Source organism: Sorex fumeus, unplaced genomic scaffold (genome assembly GCF_029834395.1).
Source record: "Sorex fumeus unplaced genomic scaffold, SorFum_2.1 ptg000035l, whole genome shotgun sequence".
NCBI lineage: Eukaryota > Metazoa > Chordata > Mammalia > Eulipotyphla > Soricidae > Sorex > Sorex fumeus.
Window position 1 is genome coordinate 542,628 of NW_026606092.1, and position 23,686 is coordinate 566,313.

Consider the following 23,686-nt stretch of genomic DNA (forward strand, 5'->3'; position numbering starts at 1 on the left):
CCACATCCCTGGCCGCTGTTTCTTCTTATGATCTCAAAAGTGCAGTCAAGTTTCTCCGAGTCTATGCGATTATGTCATCTTTCCACCATCGTTGTTCATAAGGAGTGTGCTTGTGCTTGTAAACTCTTTTCAGTTTCAATTTCTAATATGGTAACTTGCAAGAAATCATATAAACAAAAGCTTATAAGGGTCAGGGTGTAGCTGGTACAGCACTTGCCTTGCATGTGTGAGGCCCTAGGTCAATCCCTGGCACCACACACACACACACACACACACACACACACACACACAGAGACATCAAATTATTTAAGAGTGTACAGGATCTTTGGAGGTGTGAGGAGTCACGATGCCCTGTGGTGCTCAGGGATTACTCCTGGCTCTGTGCTCTGGGATCACTTCTGCTGGGGCTCGCAGGACCATATGCTGTGCTGAGGATCAAACCTGGGTCAGTTGTGTGCAAGGTGAGTGTCTTAAGCCCCGAACTAGTTCTTTGGCCCAGTGAAGGGTTCTTGAAACCAAAAAGTGTGAGAATCCCTGATGGAGAGAGCAGGGTGAGGAGGAGGACACAGAAAAACAGCAGCCCTGGGAAAGGCGTCCAAGCCTGGGCAGCAGCACAGGAAGTCCCCTCTCCAGTGACGGATGACTAGCCTTTCTGACCCTCCAAGTACAACTGAAGTCTTAGGTAAAGCCATCTGCAGGAGGTGCCTTATCTGTTCCCTCCACAGTTACTTCCACATTTGTAGGGCTCTCCTTTCATCTTTCCTGGTGACCTTCAGAAAAAGCTAGCCTGGTGAGCTAGCTAGCTCAGACTGAAGGAGCTCTGGGAAGAAGGAGGCGAAAAGGAGTCTCTTCCCCGCTATGGCTTTACCCCTTTTTTGATTAGAAAGAAAGTCAGCTGCCCCTTCCCTTGCATTGGGCACCAATGCACGGTCCTCTCTTGTCAGTGGATCGGCAGTGCTTCTCTGCCCTCCGTTCCCCGGGCTCCTAAGATCCTCTTCCTGGGCACCTAGCTGGGCTTAATGGGACGCCGGCGGGCTTCCTAGTCCTTTAGTGCCCTCCGCCTGCCATCCGGCTCGAAGAAAGTGTCATTGCCAGAAGGGCCAGCAGAGGGCGCACACAGCCTTGGCGAGCAGAAAGAGCGGGCAGCGCAGAGGTGCGGAGGTGGCCGCTGTCTCCAGAGTTGGAGATGGAGCTAGGGGGGTTCTCGCGGAGCACTCCGGCAGGATCCTAGGCTACCTTGTGCGCACGGTATCCTGCACCCAGAGTCTCCGCCTCTGTTCCTCTTCTGCCTAGGCTCCCTAGACGCCTTCACCTTCCACCCAGGGTCCCCAACCCCAGCTCGATCCCAAGCCCGTGTCTACCAAACCCCCCCACCCCGTCCGAACCCTTCAAGTTCCTTCCAAAGGGAGAGAAGGCTTTAAAAAACGATCAGATCAGCTCCAGGGTGGCGGAATGCTCAGCACCAACGGAAGTAGACCACCCTACCTCTGCTATTGTCTTTCCGGGAAGAACTTTGTCGGCGGCCCCCACCCCCGTATATTTCTCAATCTGTTTTTTCTGGCCCTGGTTCAGGGGCTCTTCTTGGGCCGCCGGTCCCAGAATCCATGCCGGGTTTTAGTCCCCACCATCAGCAGCGTGTTCGGTGGGGGGGGTGCTAGGCAGTATAGGGTCCCTCAAGGGAGGGGGAGGATCCTGGGGGTCCTGGGGGTGCAATAAGCCCAGCACCCCCTCTCTCGCTTCCAGCTACCCGCCTCATCCTTCAGAAGGCCAAGAGGGAGGAATATAGGAGGGAGGTAAGGGGAGAGCCGGAGGAGCGGCGGCGCGCCAGCGGCTTGAGGGAGAAAAAGTTTTTGCAAAAGAGAAAAAAAAGTTTTGCGCTTCTCGCGGGTGGTCCCGGCTCGCGGCCCGGCGGGCTGGGCCGGCGGGAGGGCTGGGGGCCAGGTTAGGGGGGGTGGGGTGGCACTGAGGCTGCGCTGCTGTCGCCCTGTCCGCCCCCCCATCCCACCGCACACCCCCCAGCTCAGACTCCTGCCCTGGACCGCGCATCCCGAGCCCAGCGCCCAGACCGAGGTGAGAAGGGGGGGCCGGCGGGGGACCACCTGGGAGCGTGGGGGAGGGGGCTGGGGGGATGCCCGAGCAGTGGATGAGGGACTTCGCCTGGCCCACGGGGAGACCTGGCCACCAAGGCAAAATGGGATGGTAGAGCTTGGGGTAAAGAGTAGAGAGCTTGGAGAATTTGTTCATTTGGTTCTCCCTTTTTCTGTACTTTCTCCTCCTCCTCCTCCTTCTTCTTCTCCTTCTCCTTCTTCTTCTGACAGTCTGCGAGTTTCGGGCATCCGCGGATCCCTTTGTCTCCGCCTCTCGCATGTTTTAGAAACACCTCGCTGTCGTGAGTTTGGGATGAAGAGGCTGGAGGGCCGGCTAGCCGGAGGTCTGCGCGGTAGAGAGGGAACTCCAGGTGCGTCCCTGAGCGCCGGCAGGAAGACGTCAGTATTTCTGGAAGGAGGGGACACCGAGGGAGCCCTAGGTGGGGTGGGAGTGGGTGTGTGTGAGGCGACAGCAAGCGGGAGGAGTGGGGGCCGGCTCGAACCCCGACCTGTCTTCTAACAAATGACTATCGGGAACATGTGTTGGGGGGAGGGGGACGTGGAGAGTCGCTGAGCTGGGAAGGGACTTGGAGAAACTCTGTCCTAGGCCCCAGAAAGACTCCGCCAAAGGATTCGGACCCCTGATCCTAAAGACTGCATGCGGGGTGCTGAGGAGGAGCAGAGGAGACCTTGTCTTGACCCTCTGACCTCAAGACCACCGGGGCAGTTGGGGCCATCCGCAGGGAGACCCCTACTGGGACTGGGCGGGACCACCGGCCGCTGGCTGCCCGTGCGTCCCCGTCGGCCCCCTCCTAAACGGGAGCCGGGGACCGGGGCCCCTCCTCTGCCTCAGACCACCCTGCCTGCCCTTGGTCCACGCTCTGAAGCCTCTTTCAAGCCCCGTGACCCCGAAACAATCCGCCCTGGGCACCTAGCTCTGGGGACAGGATTAGGGAAAAGGGATCCTACAGACTGAGAGCTGAAGGTCCGAGGGGGCTGGAGAACCGGGGTCCTCTTAGGCTGGGCTTTACGGCCGGGTAGGTGGAGAAGGGGCGACGATTTCCCCAGCCGGGGGCTGGAAAGGCTCGGGACAGGGGAGGTTTCCCTAGGGGGCGGGGTCCAGAGGACCCCCAACACCCCGGCTCATTATCTCCCCGGCATCCCCCACCGGGAGGCGCAGACCCCGCCCTTGACGTCACTAGGGGTTCCCGGGGGTCTGGAGGGGTTAACCCTTGGGAGGCCGGCGGGAGGCCGCCGGACCGGAGGTGCCCGAGCCGCTGCGCTCCCGCGCGCACCTCGCCCGAGTGGCCGGCAGTCACGTTCCCTCGGCGGCGCGCCCCGGGACCCCCGCTTGGGGCCGGCCGCTCTCGGGGGCGCGCGCGGCGGAGGGAGGAGCGCGGCCGCCTCCCCCGCCCCCCCGGGCCGCGGCTGCTCGGCCGGGCTGCGGGGCGGGCGGGGGCCGCGGAGCCGTCTGCAGTCGGAGCCTGCGGCGGCGACTTGGGTGGGCCGGGGAGGCTCGGGGGCGGGGAAGGCGGGGCGGCGGGGGGCGGGGCCGGCTCCTGGGAGTTGGGGAGCGGGGGTGCGAGGGGGACTCTGGAAAAGAGGGAGACACAGGGAATGATTCAGGGCTCCCGCCGGGGAGCCTTCGGGCGCCCGGGCCCCGTCCTGCGCTTTCCTCCACACCCCAGGAAAGAAAAAAAAAACACTTGATGGGAGGCTGGAAAAGTTGGGCGAAATTTTCCTTGCGCGAGTGTGAAAGGGAGACGTGGGTGGGCCGTGGCACGCGCGGGCGGGGAGGGACGTCGCCCCGTTTCCAGCGCGGCTGCCCCGAGGCTGGACAGTGGGACGTGGAAGATGCCTGAACGGGCACGTTTAGGGGGTTCTCTTAGTGGGTCTTTGGGGGGAGGGGTCGTTGGGGGGGGTCGTTTGAGAGCCCCCGCCTCCTTCTGGATGAGTCATAGAAGGAGGCGGGAGAAGTGTCCCCCCATCCAGCTGCCAGCCAGCTGTGCCCGCCCCACCACACACACACACACACACACACACACACACACACACACGAGTGCCAAGGTCGTGTTGGGAGGTCTTGGATGCGGGATCCGGATCTCCTCGGAGAGAGGAGGAGTTAAGACAGGAACAGCCCAGGCTGCGGGGCTCGGGCTGGGTCATGGGGTCCGGGTTCCGCTCCCCATTTTACCCCGCCCTCACCCTAAATCCCAGCATCCCGGGATCACCCACCGCGCCGGCCGGTCCGCTCCCGGTCGTTCTCCACCCCACCCCGCCCCACCCCACCCTCAGTCCCGGGTGCGCGCAAAACCCGGGCTGGAGTGCGAGCTGGAGCTCCCGGCGAACCGCCGCACCGCTCCGGCCTCGCCGCGACCCGACAGGCGGGAGGACTTTGCTTTGGCCTCCGCCCGAAGCCGCTTCTCCTGGCCGTCCCTTCCCCGGTGCCCGCCAAACGGAGCAAAAGGGTTAGGTGGGCTTCCATCTCCCACCCCAGCTCAGGATAAAGTCAGCTTCCACTCTTTGTGTCAGGCAGACCCGGGAGATTTCCCCCAGAAACCTCATCCCCTGGGACACAGGTTTTTTTTTTTTTTTGGAGGGAGAGAGAGAGAGGAGACAGAGGAGACAGAGACAGAGAGAAGAGAGGGAAAGAGAAAGAGAGGAAAGAGAGGGGGCAGGGAGAGATAGGGGGAGAGAGAGAGAGAAAGAGATTGAGACAGGGGCTGCTCCTCCGGGCTCTCTCCTGGCTTCCCGGCCCCTCTGAGCTGTGGCGAGGGCTCCCTCTGCTGGACACTAGCGATATTGTCGAGCCGGCAGGCTCGGACAAGAACACGGGAGGAAAACGAAGGACCAGCCAGGTGCTGCCGTCAGATGCTCCTCAGGAGTTCGCCATCCCCCCTCCAAGCTGGGCTGTGGTTAGAGCAGGAAAAAGAAGGTCTGTGATATGAAATCAGGAGCAACAGCTTAATGGGCTGAGCGCACCTTTGCCTGTGGGGCCTGTATTCCATCTCCCTGAGCAGTGCAGGGCGCAGTCCTCACACCCCAGCACAGAACAGGAGTAGCGCCAGAGGACTGCAGGGTGGGCCCCTCCACAATCTATTGAAAAAAAAATGTTAAGGGGTGGGGGGTTTTGGCCACACACAGCAGTGCTCAGGGGTTACTCCTGGCTCTGTAATCAGGAATTACTCCTTCCGGTGCTGGGGGACCATACGGGATGCCAGGGATCAAACCCTGGTCAGCTGCATTCAAGGCAAACTCCCTACACACTGTAACACTGTACTATCATTCTGGCCCCCAGCTGAAGTTCTTCAGCACAATTCATCCACAAAGCGCTCTCTCTCTCTCTCTCTCTCTCTCTCTCTCTCTCTCACACACACACACACACACACACACACGGGCACATGCGCACACACAGCCCATTCAAGCAAAAATCCTACTCATCTTACTCTTCTCCCACAACTGCCTCTCTTGTACATCTCCTCCCATCCCTGGCTGAGTAAATTCTGACAACTTGGTGGCCCCCCGATATACGTCTAGAGGGCCTCAGACCCAGGGCAGGCGCTGCCCAGCGTTCTGTGCCTTGTCCCTCCCTGTTTCCCCTTTGCCCTATAACTCGAAGATCTGCTTCCCGTCCCGCAGTGCCCCCACACTCGTCTCCGAAACGCCATGTTCAACTCGATGACCCCACCACCAGTCAGTAGCTATGGCGAGTCCTGCTGTCTCCGTCCCCTCCCCAATCAGGGAGTCCCCACCATGGGGACAGAAGGTCAGTGCATCTACCCAGCCCTCGGGCTTGAGGACTGGCAAATCTCGCCCCCTTTACCACCCACCCGTGTCCGTTTCCCATGCCCTGAAACCCCATGTCCTAAGGGCATTCCGGGATTAGGCCTTGCCTGGGATTTCAAAACGTGTATCCTCCATCCCCATCCCATCCCCCATTCCAGCTGTCTCTCTCTTCTAGGACTCTCTGCTCTGCCCTTCTGCCACCAGGCCAACCTCATGCCTGGCCCCCACAGTTATGGGCCAGCCAGAGAGACCAACAGCTGCGGTGAGGGTGAGTCTCAGGCGCTCTCCTCAGTCAGCCCCTCCCGAGGGAGGAAGCAGGAGGCAGGGGGAACTGCTTGGAAATGGGGGTGAGGGTTAGGGCTTGCTTCAGAGGTCACAGGGCAAGCGGGCAAAGCAGGGTCGTATCACAGTTGGCCTTGGCCGAGCATCAGGTTGGGTGTGGAGAGAGACAGGCCCTTTAACATCATCGTCTTCCCTGTTTCCTGCCCCAGCCCCCCTCTTTCCTCCTTCCCGGAGTGCAGTCAAATTGACCAAGAAGCGGGCACTGTCCATCTCTCCTCTGTCTGACACCAGCCTGGACCTGCAGACCGTTATCCGCACATCACCCAGCTCCCTCGTAGCCTTCATCAACTCACGCTGTGCATCTCCAGGGGGATCCTATGGTCACCTCTCCATCGGCACCATGAGGTGCAAACTGCCCCAGCGGGCTAGGAGGCCCCCAAAGACCCTCCCATACCCCATTCATAGTAGCCTCACTTCCACCAAATTCACTGACCCCTCTCTGAACTTGATGATTTCAAAGGTGTCACAGTCCTCCTAAGTCCCTGGCACTGCCCCACCTCGGCCCATGCCAGAAAACCCTCCCTGAGGCCGACGGGTCCAAGTAACTGCCTTCCTCTCTTCCTCCTCTTCAGCCCATCTCTGGGATTCCCACCCCAGATGAACCACCAAAAAGGAACTTCGCCTTCCTTCGGGGTCCAGTCCTGTGGTCCCCATGACCCCACCCAGGGCGGCATGATGTCACATGCTCAGTCCCGGGGACCCCTCCCAACTTGCCAGGTGAGAGACCTCATGCCCCACCCTCTCACTTCCTGCGGCCATGGTGGGGTGGATATTATAGGCAAAGGCCAGGAAGGCCATTGCTTTAGCCCCAGGAAAGTAAGGTCTGGGTACAGCGGGGCCTTCTTGGGGGCTGAATCAGACACTTTCAAAGGCTCCCACTTTTGCCCATCCCAACCGTGGGGCAGTAGGGAAAGGAAACCCCTTCTTAAACCCGGGTTCCCAGCTGTCTGGGGGTCGTTCAGGGCCGGGGGTCCTGGCTGGTGCCCTCTGCCTTCTACTTCTCCCTTCATCCCGCTCACCTCTTTCCTGGGGGAAGCTGAAGTCTGAGCTGGATATGCTGGTGAGCAAGTGCCCGGAGGAGGCCCTGGAGGGGGACATGTCCAGCCCCACCTCCACAGGCACACAGGTAAGTGGGGGGATGCGGCCTCCACCTGGGCACACGCAGCATGGGAGAGCACGCATGCGCAACGGAGGCTGCCTGTCCCGCCCCAGGACCCGCTGCTGGGGATGCTGGAAGGGCGGGAGGAGCTGGAGCGAGAGGAGAAGCCCGAGCCCGAGTCCGTGTACGAGACCGACTGCCGCTGGGATGGCTGCAACCAGGAGTTCGACTCCCAGGAGCAGCTGGTGCACGTGAGCCCCAGGGGGTAACCGGAACCTGCCCAGCATAGCACCAGGGCCTTCCGGGCAGGACACTGAGGGCAGAGGCTCTGTGGTAGAAATGCATGACTGCGAGAAATAGGATGGAGAATGAAGGTCTGTTCTGGGAGGGAATGCCTCAGGTCGAGGGGCTCGGGTCAAGGGGTGCCAGGTCAAGGTCAAGGGAAGGTCTATTCTGGGTCTGGCAAGAGCCTCGGAGAGCCCCGGAATCTTCTTCCTCAGCACATCAACAGCGAGCACATCCACGGGGAGCGGAAGGAGTTCGTGTGCCACTGGGGTGGCTGCTCGAGGGAGCTGAGGCCCTTCAAAGCGCAGTACATGCTGGTGGTCCACATGCGCAGACACACAGGGGAAAAGCCACACAAGTGCACGGTGAGACCTGGCTTCCGGAACCGGAGTCCCCCCATCCCATCCCATCCCTGGCCCATCCTGTCCCTCCCCTTGTTCCAGTCTCTGCTTCCTGCTCTATAATGCATACAGTTAAAAACTGCATTTTATGACTATGTTGCAGCAAAAAGAATCTATTGATATGGTGTATTAGAACATTTCTGGGACCTAAAAGCAAATGTTTTCCTTAATTGTTTTTTGTTTGTTTTGAGGGGCTGGGGTTTGAGGGGAAGGGGACTTTGTCTTTTTTGTTTTGTTTTTGGCCCCACCCGTTGGTGTCAGGGCTTACTCCTGCTCAGCACTCAGGGGTCACTCCTGGCAGGGCTCAGGGAACCATATGGGGTGCCAGGGATAGGACCTGGGTCAGCTGCACGCAAGGCAAGCACGCTATTATCACGCCAGTCCCTGTTTTCTTCGATTTTAAAAATACAGTGCAGGGATTTAGGGGTTTGTCTTACACATGGTCAACCCTGGTGCCATCCTGGTACCACATAGGGTCCCCCAAGTACTGCCACAGGTCACTTCTTAGCACAGAGCCAGGAGTAACCCCTGAGCACTGTGGATGTGACCTGAAAGCCAGAAAAAAAATCAAAAAGGAAGAAATCAAGAAATGGGAACGTGGGGCTGGAGCGATAGCACAACAGGTAGGGCGTTTGCCTTGCATGCGGCCAACCCGGGTTCGATTCCCAGCATCCCCATATGGTCTCCCAAGCACCGCCAGGAGTAATTCCTGTGTGCATGAATCAGGAGTAACCCCTGTGCATCACCAGGTATGACCCAAAAAGCAAAGAAAAAAATGGGAACGTTTGGCTTGGTACCAAAGGCCTGCATGGACAGAAGACTGGCCTGAGCTGGGCCAGCCCTGACAGCCCGAGGGATCCAGGAAGGGGTGTGAACACAGGAGAGGGTGGCCGCTCCCCTCCTGTCCCTGAAGACCAAGGGCCTCCAGCTTCTTCTGTTCCACCACTTTTGCCTCTTTGTCCCAAGTTTGGAGAATTCTCCTAAAGCCTCAATACAATCTCATCTTAAGTTGTCTACTCTGATGTGCATCCCTGTTGCAATGGAGGGTTCCTTTTATTTCCATGTGCTGTCAGAGAACTAGTCTATGAATACTCCCCCATCATATCCTCCAGTTTGAGGGGTGCCGGAAGTCATACTCCCGCCTGGAAAATCTGAAGACACACCTGCGGTCACACACGGGGGAGAAGCCATACATGTGTGAGCATGAGGGCTGCAGCAAAGCCTTCAGCAACGCCAGTGACCGAGCCAAGCACCAGAACCGGACCCACTCCAATGAGGTGAATGACCGTGATCGAGAGCCCCTCCCCCTTGAAGCCCTGAGAGGGCTGGAGAAATAGGACAGGGGGTAAGGCCCTTCCTTGAATCCCACTGACCCTGGTTTGAATCCTGGGCACCGCGTTTGGTCCCTTGAGCACTGCCAGGGATCACTTCTGAGCACAGAGACAGGAATAGCCACTAGTGGCTACTGGGGGGGCTAGGTCTTGCCCACCCCCACCCCACCCTGCCCCACACGAAGAAACTTCTTAGAGTCTGAAGAGCTAGCCCAAGTGTCAGAGCACAAGCCTGACCTGTGCGCAACCCTGAGTTCAATCCCTTGCTTGAATCCCCAGTACCTCCAGGTGTAGCCCCAGTGGCCCATGAGGTACTGCTGGTGTGGTACCAGGCAGAATATTGTGGGGAATGAGAGTCAGATGGGGAGAGAGAGAGAGAGAAATAGAGAGACAGACAGAGACAGAGAGTGAGAGACAGACAGACACAGAGACAGACAGAGACAGAGAGACAGAGACAGACAAAGAGTCAGAGACAGACAGACACAGAGACAGACAGAGACAAGAGAGATAGACAGAGACAGACAGAGACAGAGAGAGGCTCTGAGGCCAGGGAGGCAGCTCGAAGGGCTACTGCACATACTTTGGATACAGGAGACCCAGGTTCGATCCCCAGCACCACATGATCTCCTGGTCACCAAGCCAATGGGAGCCCTGGGCACTGCTGAGTGTGAAAAGTGAAATACAAAATAGACCCATTCCAGCCGGAGGAGACCTTTGGTCACTCATCCCCTGCCTGTCTGAGGTGCCCAGCCTCAATGGTCTTTCCTATCCTGGGCTGTCGGTTTCCTCGGCTTCCGCTGGAACGTCACTTCTCTTGCTCCAATGCCCTACTCTGCTTCCCTAGGTGCTGTCTGACACCCCCCATGCTCGCTCAATGCCCTGGTGGGTGCTGCTCCTTGAACCCCCATCCCACTTTGGCCTTTGCCCCTGACTCCTCTCCCTCAACAGAAACCCTACGTGTGCAAGCTCCCTGGCTGCACCAAGCGCTACACAGACCCCAGCTCGCTCCGCAAACACGTCAAGACAGTGCATGGGCCTGATGCCCACGTGACCAAGCGGCACCGAGGAGATGGTCCCCTGCCCCGGGCACCGTCCCTTCCCACGGTGGAACCCAAGAGGGAACGCGATGGAGGCTCTATTCGGGAGGAAAGCAGACTGGCAGTGCCGGAAGGGGCCATGGTGAGACCCCCCGCCGGCCCCCGTATTCCAGCCCTTCTTTCTGCTCCTTCCTCCCCTCTGAGAGCGGCCAATCCAGTCTCCTAACCCACTGCTGCACCTTGAGCTTCCCCCAAATTTAGAAATCTTAGTATAATGATTGATTCTGAGGTCACTGGTTACGCAAACTTATGTGCAGATTAGAATATTGGCATCTACAGGCATAATTTCATGTACTCACAACATGAGCAAAAAACATCTCCTCTTCACTTTCAGAGGAGGAAAATCAGGGGCCAGAGAGGTAATACTGCCGGCTAGGTGCCTGCCTTGCATGCAGCTGACCTAGGTTTTATCACCGGACTCCTATACAGTCCCCTGAACACCGCCAGGAGTGATTCCTGAGCACAGAGACGGCAATAAGCCCTAAACTTCCCCAGGTGTGACCCGAAAACAAACAAAACGTAGAAGACCTTGCCTTTGGGGCCAAGGAGACAGCTCAGAGGCTGAGTCAAAGCTCTGCCTGCAGGGGCAGGGTAGTACAGTGAGTAGGGTGTTTGTAGCACTGCTGGAGTAGTCCCTGCGCACGATATTGCCGATTAGGGTCAGGGATGTGGCTCAGTGGGAAATCTCATGTCTTACATACACAACGACATGGGTTCTAGGTTCAATCCCTGACGCGCCAAATCACAAAAACAAAACAAACAAGCAAAAGGAGCTAAAGCCTAAAGTGGCAGAACACAGCAGGAGTGGAACTGGAGTGATTGAAGAGCGAGCAGGGCGCTTGGCTTACATGCAGCGGACCCAGCTTCGATCGCGATCGCGGCATTCCATTTGGTCCTCCAAGCCCGGCAGGAGTCATTCCTGACCGCAGAGCCAGGAAGTTCCCCCTGAGCACCGCTGGGTGTGCCCCCCAAACAAAGACCAAACTCAGCAGGAGTTGGGGACAGGCACCTATGCTCCTGGTGGCTGCTCCTGCCAGTCTCCCTCCTGCACTTGGCTCAGTCCCCACCTGCTCAGGCCTCCCTGCACCCGTTAGCCTCCCCTCAGCCCCAGCAGCTGTTGGCACACAGGCTTCAGCCACTTGCCAAGTTCAAGGAGCTGCAGGAAGGGGAACATGCCAGCCTCAGCCCTCATCTTCCCACAGAAGCCACAGCCTAGTCCCGGAGCCCAGTCTTCCTGCAGCAGTGACCACTCTCCAGCGGGCAGCGCAGCCAATACAGACAGCGGAGTGGAAATGACCGGAAACGCGGGGGGCAGCACGGAGGACCTGTCCAGCCTGGACGAGGGGCCTTGCATGACTGGCAACGGACTGTCCACTCTTCGTCGCCTCGAGAACCTCAGGCTGGACCAGCTCCACCAACTCCGGCCAGTGGGGCCCCGGGGTCTCAAACTGCCCAGTCTGACCCACACGGGTGAGAGCTGGGTGTGGCGGGTGGCGCTGGGCTGAGTTCTGGACCTTCCCTGAGGCTGCAGGACGTCATCCTGTGTCCACTTAGGAAAAGTCCCGTTTCTCAAGATGCTGTCCTGCCATCTACCAGGAAACTGACCAACACTACCCTTTAGGGCAGTGCACCCCATCCACAGCGCACCTTTGACTCAGAGACAGAAAGGGCCTGGGAGGAGACAGACCTGAGCTGTTAGCATTCAGGAGCCCGCTCCTGGGTTTTAGAGCAACAATCTAGAACCAAGCCATGGGGGAGACAGGGTGAGATCCGGGTGCCCCTGACCAGCCGCCTTTTCTCCTGTCCCCTTCAGGCACCCCCGTGTCCCGCCGGCTGGGCCCCCCAGCCTCCCTGGACCGTCGCAGCAGTAGCTCCAGCAGCGTCAGCTCTGCCTACACCGTTAGCCGCCGTTCGTCCTTGGCCTCGCCTTTCCCGCCGGGCTCCCCGACAGAGAATGGGCTCTCCTCTCTGCCTGGCCTCACCCCTGCCCAGCACTACCTGCTCCGGGCCCGCTATGCATCAGCCAGGGGAGGCGGGACCCCACCCACAGCAGCACCCAGCCTGGATCGGATGGGGGGTCTTCCTGCCCCTCCCTGGAGAAGCCGAGCTGAGTACCCAGGGTACAACCCCAACATGGGTGTCACCCGGAGGGCCAGTGACCCAGCCCGGGCTGCTGACCGCCCTGCCCCCGCCCGAGTCCAGCGGTTCAAGAGCTTGGGATGCGTCCACACAACCCCTAATATGGCAGCAGGGGGACGGAATTTTGATCCGCAACTTCCAACCTCTGTCTACTCGCCACAGCCCCCCAGTATCTCTGAGAATGTCACCATGGATAGCCGAGGGCTGCGGGAGGAGTCAGGGGCTGCAGCCTCGATGATGGGGAGTCTAAACCCCTACGTGGACTTCCCACCCACTGATCCCCTGGGGTACAGGGGACCTGAGGGGGCAGCGGCTGAGCCTTATGGAGCTAGGGGTCCAAGTTCCCTGCCCGTGGGGCCCGGCCCACCCACCAGCTATGGCCCCAGTCCCTGTCCCCAGCAGCTCCCCTATCCTGACCCCACCCCAGAAACATGGGGTGACTTCCCTTCCCACCCTGGGCTGTACCCAGGCCCCAAGGCTGCCACAGGCGCCTACAGCCAGTGTCCCCGTCTTGAACATTACGGACAGGTACAGGTCAAGCCCGAACAGGGATGTCCAGCAGGCTCTGATACCACCGCACTGGCACCCTGCCTCAATGCCCATCCTGGAGAGGGCCCTCCACACCCACAGCCTCTATTCTCCCACTACCCACAGCCGCCCCCTCCGCAGTATCCCCAGTCAGGCCCCTACCCCCAACCCCCTCCTGAATATCTTCCTTCTGAACCCAGGCCGGGGCTGGATTTCGAGTGTCCCGCTCAGTCCACGGGCCAGCTCAAGGCCCAGCTTGTGTGCAACTATGTCCAGTCACAACAAGAGCTGCTGTGGGAAGGGGGAGGCCGGGGAGATCCCTCAGTCCAGGAGCCTCTCTACCAGAATCCCAAGTTTCTGGGGGGCTCCCAGATTAGCCCCAGCCCTGCCAAGGCCCCAGTGGCCACCTATGGACCTTCCTTTGCCCCTGGCTTGCCCAACCACAAGGCGGGCTCCTATCCTGCCCCTTCAGCGTGCCATGAAAATTTTACAGCGGGAGCAAACAAGGCTTCCCACAGGGCTGTGCCCCCACCCCGACTTCTGCCCCCACTGCCCACTTGCTATGGTCCCCTGAAGGCTGGGGGCACCAATCCTAGCTGTGGCCATCCAGAGGTGGGCAGGCCGGGGGCGGGCCCTGCTCTGTACCCGCCTCCGGAAGGACAAGTTTGTAACCCCTTGGACTCTCTGGACCTTGACAACACTCAGCTGGACTTTGTGGCTATTTTGGATGAGGCCCCAGGACTGAGTCCTCCCCATTCCCATGACCCAGGGGACAGCTCTGAGCACACCCCTCCTCCCCCTGGGGCCCCCAACATGGCCGTGGGCAACATGAGTGTCTTATTGGGATCCCTGCCCGGAGAGACACAATTCCTCAATTCCAATGCCTAGGAAGTGGGGGAACCCCACCCATCACAGACTGACTTTTCTCGCAAGGGGGTTCCACAAGCCCAGAGAAGTCAGATGGAGCCATAGCCCCCTGGCATGCCCCGGAGATGGGAGGGGGATGGGGCAGTATACAATCTCTGTATGTTTGGGGAACAAATTGATAATGACACTGTTTCCTGATAATAAAGGAACTGTATGAGAAAGTGCCCTGCTTTCTGTGTTATTACCCTGGGGAAGGGGTGAGGGCAGGAAACAAGAAGCAAAGCAGGAATGACTCCACCCACTTTCCTCTTGAGAGAAGCTCCCTCATCCCATCCCTGCCCCCAGAAATAGATTTAAAGCTAAGGACCAGGGCCAGAGCGATAGTACAGTGGGTAAGGCACTTGTCTTGCATGCTGGCCAACCTGGGTTCCAACCCCAGCATCCTCTCAGCATCCTCCATGACCCACTAAGTACAGCCAGGAGTAATTCCTGCTAGGAGTAATGCCTGCGTGCGGAACCAGGAGTAACCCCTGAGCATCGCTGGGCATGGCCCAAATCACCCATCCCTACCACCACCCAAAAAGCTGAGGACAGAAACACGGGACCTGTTTTATTTTATTTTTGTAGGTTTCTGGGCACCACACCCAGCAATGCTCAGGGGCTACACTCAGCCCTGTGCTCAGGGGTCACACCTGGCGATGCCCCTGGGCACATGTGGTATTGGGGGGCTGAACCTGTGCCTCTTGCATTTAAAGACTGTGCTCCAGCCCTTGAGTGGCTCCCTAGCCTGGACATCAGGACATAAAGGGCAGTTCTCAGAGAAGAACACCCCCACGCAATCCCCAAGGTGACCACCAACATGCGGCTCTTCCTCCTAGTCCGGTCACGGGAAGAGGTTGCGGAAGTCAATGAGCATCAGCTGCACCAGCTGCCCCGGGTAGAGCGCATGCGCTGCGGGGTCAGCGGTCTCCTGCTCAGGCCGAAACAGAGTTGGTCCAAACACAATTCCCAGGTTGTGGGGGGTCATGCGATTCTCCTCGGAGTGTTCTATCACCCTGGGGGCAAAGGCCAACGGAAGAGGGCTCTGAGGCAGCAGCTTTGCTTCTGTTAACCACTTCCCAGAAGCCCCTCTAGAGGGTGAGCACAGAGACCCAGGAGAGATACCCAAGGGGAATGGAGTGGGGACCGGAAGAGGAACCTTCAGGATGAAGCGGAGGTATAACAGAGGCTACGCCTGTCTCCACAGACTGCCTCTCTGATCGCAATTTGGGGGTTGTTTTACTGGGATCCAGCCCAGGCCCACGTAGGGCGAGGGTTTTACTAATGAGTCACACCTCCGGGCCCTGATGGGCTGAGACCCAAACGGCCTTCCTTTCCCAGACCCAGCAGCATCACTGCCGCGGTCCCAGCAAGAACCTGGCAGAAAGAAGCAGATCTCTCTTCTCTTTTTCATCTCACACTATCACTGGATCTGTCTGTCCATTCTTCCTTTTTTTGGTTTGTGTTTTTGTTTTGGCACCACACCCAGCAATGCTAAGGGCTCACTCCTGCCTCTGTACTCAGGGATCACAACTGGCAGGCTTGGGGACCCCATATGGGGTTCTGGGGATTGATCCGGGCAGCCGTGTACAAGGCAAAAGCCCTTCCCATAGTACTATGGCTCTGGCCCCAGCTCTGGGTTCTTTACTGGTCCTATATCACACTGCCCTGTTGCAAAGTTTGGGCCCTGGTAATATGGCCCTGACACACAGACCACGTGTTTCCCCAATCTGTGCACCAGACTTAGCCCCACTGAACTGAGTCCCAGTGGCGTCGTCCTCCTCCCTACACAAACAGAGATGTTCAGATCTCCTGACCTGCACAAATGCTCCAGGAGGTACCGCAGAGTGTCCTGGTTGGGCTTCGGCATGGAGCTGATTAATTCTTGTATTTGGGACAAGCGCTGCTCTGGTTCCGAGAGTGCTGGGGAGAAAGAGAGATATGAGGGCATGGTGGGAGTTAGCAAAGGTGCCAGGGGCCAAAGGGTACATTCACCCCTCTTGCCTGTGCCCTTGGAAAACATCATTCGTCTATCACAGGCTTTGGTGGGGCCACACCTTATGGTGCTCAGGCCTTACTCCTGGCACTGTGCTCAGAGATCACCCCTGGCTCCTGGAGGTGCTCAGGGACTGTATGCTGTGGTGGGGACTGAACCAGGGGCCAGTACATGCAAGCAGTTTTGCTTTTCACTAAGCATCCCTGAATTTCTTTTCAACTCAGCCCTCTGAACATTCACCGAAAAAACAAATGGAGTTGGCACGTAGAGTCAAAAGCTGTGTTCCGTCTGCTCCGGATGGACAAGAGTGTGAGGGAACGTCTGTTCTCTTCTGTCTCGCTCAGCCCTCCCCCATCCCACCCACCCACATCCAGTGCTTCCCCCCCAAACCACTATCTCTTACCAAGGGTGGCACGGAACTGTGGCAGCAGCACTGCGGGCACCAGAGGCTGGGGTAGCTCCCTGAGGAACAGCTTCAGAGCACCAGTGATCACGTGAATGTCATCCCACTCAGCACTGTCTAAATCTAAGCAGCTTTCTGGAAGGCAAGAAGGAGGCCCAGAGAGGTTCAGGGTTCACCAAGAGTCAGAGGAATCCAGAGACTGAGAGATCGGGGATTGGAGAAAAGATGCAGCTAAGAAAAACCTGGGGAGGGGAGACAGCAAGGGTGAGGATGGCGACAACATCCACAGAGGAAAATACAGGGGAACTATAAAATCAGGGGGGGTGTAGGAAACCCCAAGGATCGGGGGGACTTTCATGGAAGTACCTTGTCCTGGGAACACGTATCTGCCATCAGAGGTGACTGCACGCTCTGCAAGTGTATAAGAAAAGATTAATACTATAAAACCCAGCTCCCGGAAGCTCATTCTTGTTTTGGACAACCTGACAGGCTACCAAATGTAACCTGCCCACACGGCAGAGTCTGGCAAACTCCCCGTGGCATACCCAATATGCCAAATACCAGTAACAATGATGGGTCCCATTCTCCTAACCCTGAAAGTGCCTTGAATGTGGCACTTTTTAGAATCTCAGGGCTAGGACGAAGGAGACATTACTGGCGCCTGCTCGAGGCAATCAACAAACAACAGGATGATCATGATCGTGATTGCAAACCACAATGCCCAAAATGAAAGAACGAGAGAGAGAGAGAGAGAGAGAGAGAGAGAGAGAGAGAAGAAAAGCACCTGCCATAGAGGCAGGCAGTAATGGGAGGGAACCTGGGGACACTGGTGCTGGGAAAAGTACACTGGTGGAGGGATGGGTGTTGGAACACTGTATGACTGAAATCCAATCATGAACAGCTTTGTAAGGGTCTATCTCACAGTGATTCTATTTAAAATTTTTTTAAAAAGAAAAGATCAAAGGTTCAGAGGCAGGAGTGATAGTACAGTGGGTGGAGTGTTGGCCTTGCATGTGGCCCACCCAGGTTCGATCCTCGGCATCCCACATGGTCCCCTGAGTACCTCCAGGAGTAATTTCTGAGCTCAGAGACAGGACTAATTCCCCAGCATAGAGCCAGGAGTAACCCCTGAGCACCCTTGGGTGTGGTCCCAAACCAAACCAAACCAAACCAAACCAAACCAAAGAAGATCAAGGGTTCAGAAATGCAGTTCCAGAGGCTGGGAAGCAGATCAAAAAGCTGAGCACACACGTATTTCTCTTTGCCTGTAGGAGATGCAGGTTCTGTCCCTCTTTCCAGCACTGCATGATCCCACCCAGACCAAGCCCAGCCCAGAACTCAGAGTGAGGCACGAAGTTCTGGACCCCACGCTCCGCTCACAAGCCTTTTCACCTCTGTCAACCAGGAATCGAAGCTTCTGGACCACTGCCAAGTTCCCGCTGACCCGGTAAATCCCATCCACATGGAGACCTAGGAGAGGCAGGGGAGAATTCTGTCCTGAATCTGGAACGTGATGTGGGCTGGGAGGGATTGGAGGGTGACTGGAAAGGAGCAAAAGGGGGTCTAAGGTGCAGAGGGGAGGGGGCGTGTCCTAGGGGACTGCTGAAAGGCGGGGTGTTGGGGTGTCTGAAGAAATGACCTCTCTTGTCCACGGCAGCAATACAGAGTCGTACAAAGTTAGGCACGGTACCCCCTTCTCGCTGGCACAGAGATTCCAACTGGCAACCGAACACTTGATCTGGGGAGACACAGAGGGGTGCAGAGGTCCTTGCCTGCCTTCCCCACGAAGTTTCTCAGCACAGATTTTCACCCCAAATTGGGCCTGGGTAAGAACGAGAGCACCCACTCCTGCCCACATGCCGTGCTGTGTGGGGGGGGGGCGGGGGGGAAGCAATGAACTCGGAAGACCACTGATCTGATTCTGCCAAGCTCCACTCGGAACCGTTTTCTCAGCCAGGAAACGGGCGCATGTCCCATCAGGAGCGTCCAAGCGCCAGTGCCAGTCACGTCACTCAAGCCCTCCTCACCTCGGAGCAGACCCCGCTCCTGCAGGCTTTGTATGGATGGCCTCTTGGCGATCAGCCGCTTCAGTTTGTTGCGCACGCGGCTTTGCTCAGTTCCTTCAGGACCGCGACCTGAAGAGCGGGGGGAGGGGGAGAAGAGCGGGGAGGAGGGGAGTGGGAGGAGCGTGAGCGCGGCTGCGGGGTAAGGACCCGCGGCCGCCCAGCCCAGCGCCCATTCGCGCTTTACTGGAGATGCGCCGGCCCGCGATCCGCAACAGTGACTTCGAAAGCGGCTCCGGCTCCTCTTCTTCATCCTCCCCAGCGCTCAGCTCGCCCAGCTCTGCCGGCCCCGAGCCCGACAATCGCAGTTCCAGGGGGTTCTCCCGATCCTACACGAGCAGGGCAAGGCAGGCCGAGTCGGAAGACGAAAGAAAGAAATCTGCAGAAGCTCAAGCTGGATGCCAGGAGACCCTAACCGGCGGCTTGCCCCCATCGCCACCCCCATTCCAGTGCTCTGCGCCTACGCCGCTTTGTTCCCCCTGCACCAGCTGAACTCGCTGGCCCGACTCGAGCTTCCCCTGGCGCGTTCTGGCGCCCCCAGCCTTCTAACCAGGCGCTCGATGACGTCCCGCAGAGCTCGGTACCAGGCGCGCAGCTCGGTCTCCTGGTCCGACTGCAGCAGGAACTCGTGGCCCGGGACCGTCCGGATCTAAGGGGCCGGGGAAAGGCTCCATCAGCCCGGAGGAGGCAACGCATAGACTTGGCATGCCGGAGGCCCGGGGCACTACCTAGTCCTCCCAAAGCACCGCCAGAAGGGACCTTCCCCGCTCCCCTCCCCGCGTGCAGAGCCGAATGTAACGAGTGGTCCCTGAGCTCCTCAAAAGCGTGACTCAAAGCACAGAAAGCAAACCGAACGGAGACGGGTGCGGGACGCTGGAGCCCCACCCGGGCCACGCGGGCGGCACTCACGTGCAGGACGTTGCGGCGGCTGGACAGGTGGCGGCCGTGCGCCAGGGCCGCCCCGCGCAGGTCCACGCTGCTTTCGGGCCGGCTGCCCGCGGGGCCCTGGCAGTGAGAGAAACTGAGGCCACGGCGCAGCTTCCCGCGCTTATCCAGGAGGCGGCGGCGGACTGCGCTTCCTCCGCATCGCGGTCCCGCGGTCCCGCGCGTTTGGGCTCCAGGAGGGCCACGCGGTGTCCGAACCTCTCCCGCCCGCCGCGCTTCCCACCCCCCGCCTTCCTCGCTCCCCTCACACTCACCCACAGCGCAGAGGGCCCTGACGGCGGCGGCTCTCGGTAGAACACCAGGCTGTTCCCCGCTAGTACCACCCAAGACGGGCTCCAGTTCTTCCTGCGGGGCGCGGGGCGTGGGTGCGGGGCGAGGTGAGTTGGAGGCGCAGGCGGGTGGGCGCAGCGCCCTCCGCACACCCAGCTCCCAGCCCGCCCACCGCACTGCCCGGGCACGGCCCTCGGGGGTGGGGGTCCGGGGATCTCACCTGAGCTTGCGCCCCCCCAGGGCGATTTTGGTCACGTTGAGCTGGCCTGACTTCTCCACCTCCTGGAAAGCCAAGGGAGGGGGTCACCCAGCACCCCACCGCACCCTCCGAGACTTTCCCGGGGCGCGAGCTCCTTCAAAGTTGGGGGGCCAAGGAGGCTGCCCACCGGACGCTCAGAAAGAGGAAGGCGTTTCTGCAGAGAGAAGGAACTGGGGGTCGGGGCTGGGAGGTCGGCGCCCCCGCGGAAATGGGAGACTTACGTGGGGGTCCTCGAGGACCTGCGGCAGAGCTGCGGGGGGCCTCGAGGCTGCAGCAGGCTGGCCCGGGGCGTCTAGCCGGGGGGCGTGCGGGCGGCGGCGGCCGGGGGAGCCCTGGGGGAGGGGGTTGGAGAAACAGGTGGAAGAACCTTCAACTCGCACTCCCCGGCTGCGGAGGATAGGGGTGCGGATGTGGGCCGGGCGGGGGTGTGGCGGGCAAGGAGGACTGCACACCAGAAGATGGCTGCGGGCGCCGCCGGAATCTCACCTGGGGGTGGGGCAGCTCGGGGGTCCCCGCCGCCGAGCCCGGGCCCCCGGCCTGAGGACGCGGGGCGGGGCTGTCCTGGTGCGGGGTCTGCGTCCCCTCCATGGAGCCGGGGTTCTGGAGGGAGGAGCCGAGGAGCCACGGGTTGCTCGCCGTGCTCGGAGTTGAGGAGGACAAAGGAGGCGGCTGGGGGGCGCGAGGGGCCCCGCGGGGGGCGGGTCTCACCTGGTCCCGGGCGCGCGCGCGGCGCGGCGGCTTCCAGGACTTGCAGCCGGTCAGCGAGTTGACGTAGAAGCAGCGTCCCGAGACGGGGTCCAGGTGCTGCTCCCAGGCGTCCAGCCTCTGCAGCGGGGGGCAGGCGGGGCTGGGGGGCGGCGACGACGGGCAGCGGCGAAGGTCCACCAGGTTACAGTACACCGGAGGCTCTGACATGAGAGGCTGGGGTCCCGCCTGCCGAGAAAGGGGAAGCAGGAGGTTATTCTGCGGGCCCTTCGCCAGCCTTCCCTCTGCCTCGCCCCCTCCTCGTTTTCCCACCGCCAGCTCCAAACTGGGGAGCCCCAGGTGCTGGGGGGAGAAACCCTCGTTGGTTTTGTGTTTTTTTTTTATTCCCTCCCTCAGTCTTTGCTTTTCTCCTCACTTCCTGTTGCCAACTTCCCTCCTCCCCCACCCCACCCCACCCAGGGCCCCAGGAAAGGGGAACAGGCTTTTAGTGTGTGTGTGTGTGTGTGTGTGTGTGTGTGTGTGTGTTGGGGGGGAGTAGTTGAAGAGAGGGCCCCACCCTCACATCATCCCAGGTTAAAGGGGTCCCCGGCCAGGTCTGAGATCCCTGCTACAAGAGTTCAGGAGTGGACGTTTCTGGTTTCTTGCACAGGTAAGGAAGAGAGAGCAGAGGGGCAGAGAAGGACAGCTCTGGACAGGACTTGCTGGTGACCTGAGCTGGCCAGAGGGACACAGGAAGACATCTGCACGGGGCGGGGCGCCGGGAGGAAGAGAGAAAAGCACGGGGTGAAGGGCTGTCCTCTCTTCAGTCCCTCTGTCATCCAGTAGAGTCTCCATATCCTCAGGACCTTTGCTGCTTGTGGCCCTAAGCTAGAATCCCTGCTCCTCTGGGTTTCCACAGCTCTCGCTTTCTCCCCCTTGCTCAGGGTCAGTTGTCTGTCATCTCCTCAGAGACGCCACTTCCATTCCATCTCAGTCACTCTACCACGTTCTCTATTCTTGGTAAAACATGCCCCATGGGTACCAAAGGTTTTCTTGTTTGTGTGACTTGGTTATCTCCCCTGCTGAGAACCCTGTGTGCGGATCTGTCCTGGGCCCTGTGATGCGGAGAGAGGCCTTCCAGGCAGTAGCCATTGGCTGCCCAGGCTCTGCGTGGTGGCAGAACTGACTTACCATGGTGACACTGGCCTCCTCCAGCAAGTCCTCCTGGGACAGGGATCTTCCACTTGGTACTTCCTGGAAGGTCCTCAGAAGGGGGGACCTCAGATTGGTCACACTGACACTTCTACACATTTTGGGGGGAAGAGGGGGAGGCTGTTCAAAAGTCATCTGGGTCGGGCCTGGAGGTGACTGAGGCAGGTGCAGCTCCTCTAGGGAGCCAGGAAACAACTTTGGCCCTAGAAACCAAGAAATAGGGAGAACAGGGGTGCAGGTGGTCAGAGCTATGAGCATGGATGTGAGGGGCGCACAACCTGGCGAAAAACATGGGCAGAGGGAGGGGGAGAAAACAATGATGGGGCTGGAGCAGTGAGTAGGGCTTTTGCCTTGCACACAGCCAAACTGGTTACAATTCCCAGCATCCCATATGGTTCCCCAGTTCCCCAAGCACCACCAGGAGTGATTCCTGAGTGTAAAGCCAGGAGCAACCCCTGTGCGTCGCAGTGTGACTCAAAAAGCAAAAAAAAAAAAAAAAAAAAAAAAAAAGAAAAATGGAGTGAGGCGGAGAGGGCTTGAGACTAGAACGAAAGGCAACAAAGACACCACAGTGGGGAGTGGGAGTTGGCTGGTGAGCAGAAAAGGAAAGCAGGGGCCAGCCGATGCTTGGGGGAGAGAAGCCCTTTCCCTGACCCCCAGAAGCTCAGGAAGTGAGAAGGTGATGAAGGAAGGCACACTTACCTGGGATCCAGAGAGACTGGCTGGAGGCGTTGTGGGAAGGGGTGGATTCCTCCGTCATGTAGGCAGCAGGGACAAAGATGGGCCGCGATGTCGCGGGGGCTCCCAGGCGCCTTGCCAACCACCAGTCTGAGTTGGTCTTTCGCAGCAGGAGGAATCTGTCCCCTTCAGCCAGGGACACCTGCCGGCCATCTGCCCCAGTGTAGGTAAAGCCATAGAGGGCGCAGAGCCGGGATCCTCGAGAAGGGCTGCTGGGCCCCAGCCCGAGGCTCCCCCAGGTACTTGGCCACCACCTGCCTGAGAGCATCGTGGTGGGCACAGTCACCTGCGGGAGAAGAGTGTGTTGGAGGGCCAGAAAAGGACAGAGCTGAGCATTCCCAGACAGTGTGGCTGGGGCTTCAGAGCCGGGTCCGGAGGGAGGAAAGAAACCCAGGGTGAGAACAGAGGGCGTGGGTGGGGGTCAGTGACATGTCTTGGGGGCTGAGAACTCCTGGATGACGTGTGTGCTGAGGAAGTATTTAAGTAAGGCGAGAGAGGATGTGGTCAGTAAGGCTGTGAGACCAGCAAGGCAGGAAATCAGAGGATATGGCCCCCCCATAGTAAAAAAATTCCTCTTTGTTTTCTGGAGCCCATCAGAAGATGGGCTGGTGATGCCAGTTTTGGGTGGTGGGGAGACTTTTGAGCTGGATACAGGTAAATGAGAAAAAAGAATCATGTCTGAGAGAACAGGCAAGGAGGCAAGAGTTAATGATAACAATGAAAATAGGAGGGGCCATAGCTGTAGTACAGAGGGTAGGGTGTTTGCTTTGCACGTGACTGACCCGGGTTCCATCCCTGACATCCCATTTGGTACCTCAAAACTGCCAGGGTAAGCCCTGAGTGCTGCTGGGTGTGGCACAATCTCCCCTCCCCCGCAAAAATAAAGATTAAAATAGGAGCCAGAGTGACAGTACAGGAGTTAAGGCACTTGCCATGTATTCAATTGATCCCAGTTCAACCCCTGGCACCACATAAGGTCCCCTAAGCATCACCGAGAGTGATCCTTGAGCACAGCACCTGGAATAGCCCCCGAAAACTTCCAGGTGTAATCTCCAAATTCAAAACTGCCCTCCTCAAAAGATTATATAAAGCGTGTGGCTCTGGAGAGGTAGCTC

General features: G+C 58.9%; 2 protein-coding genes across 3 annotated transcripts; one reads left to right on the forward strand and one right to left on the reverse strand.

The window, feature by feature from the left end:
- Nucleotides 1-5,736: 5,736 nt before the first annotated feature.
- GLI1 (GLI family zinc finger 1) lies at nt 5,737-14,049 on the forward strand. 2 transcript variants are annotated; one of them, XM_056117491.1, is made up of 11 exons: nt 5,737-5,853; nt 6,049-6,141; nt 6,365-6,560; nt 6,788-6,932; nt 7,252-7,341; nt 7,428-7,565; nt 7,815-7,964; nt 9,113-9,277; nt 10,280-10,510; nt 11,631-11,898; nt 12,242-14,049. In XM_056117491.1, the coding sequence occupies exons 1-11, from the start codon at nt 5,754-5,756 to the stop codon at nt 13,981-13,983; spliced, it is 3,318 nt and encodes a 1,105-aa protein (XP_055973466.1). In that variant the 5' UTR covers nt 5,737-5,753; the 3' UTR covers nt 13,984-14,049. The 2 variants fall into 2 exon arrangements, with proteins under 2 accessions (XP_055973466.1, XP_055973467.1); XM_056117492.1 differs by lacking the exon at nt 6,049-6,141 and having other exon boundaries at nt 5,754-5,853; nt 6,395-6,560.
- Nucleotides 14,050-14,830: 781 nt separating this feature from the next.
- Nucleotides 14,831-22,839, reverse strand: ARHGAP9 (Rho GTPase activating protein 9). Its single transcript, XM_056117522.1, has 16 exons — nt 22,536-22,839; nt 21,813-22,036; nt 20,646-20,870; nt 20,424-20,537; nt 19,899-19,960; nt 19,663-19,753; nt 19,373-19,468; nt 19,014-19,112; nt 18,651-18,792; nt 18,428-18,535; nt 18,040-18,138; nt 17,793-17,870; nt 16,767-16,811; nt 16,401-16,535; nt 15,819-15,924; nt 14,831-15,017 (listed from the first exon to the last, which is right to left on the reverse strand). The coding sequence occupies exons 1-16, from the start codon at nt 22,837-22,839 to the stop codon at nt 14,846-14,848; spliced, it is 2,100 nt and encodes a 699-aa protein (XP_055973497.1). The 3' UTR covers nt 14,831-14,845.
- Between the last annotated feature and the right edge of the window lie 847 nt (nt 22,840-23,686).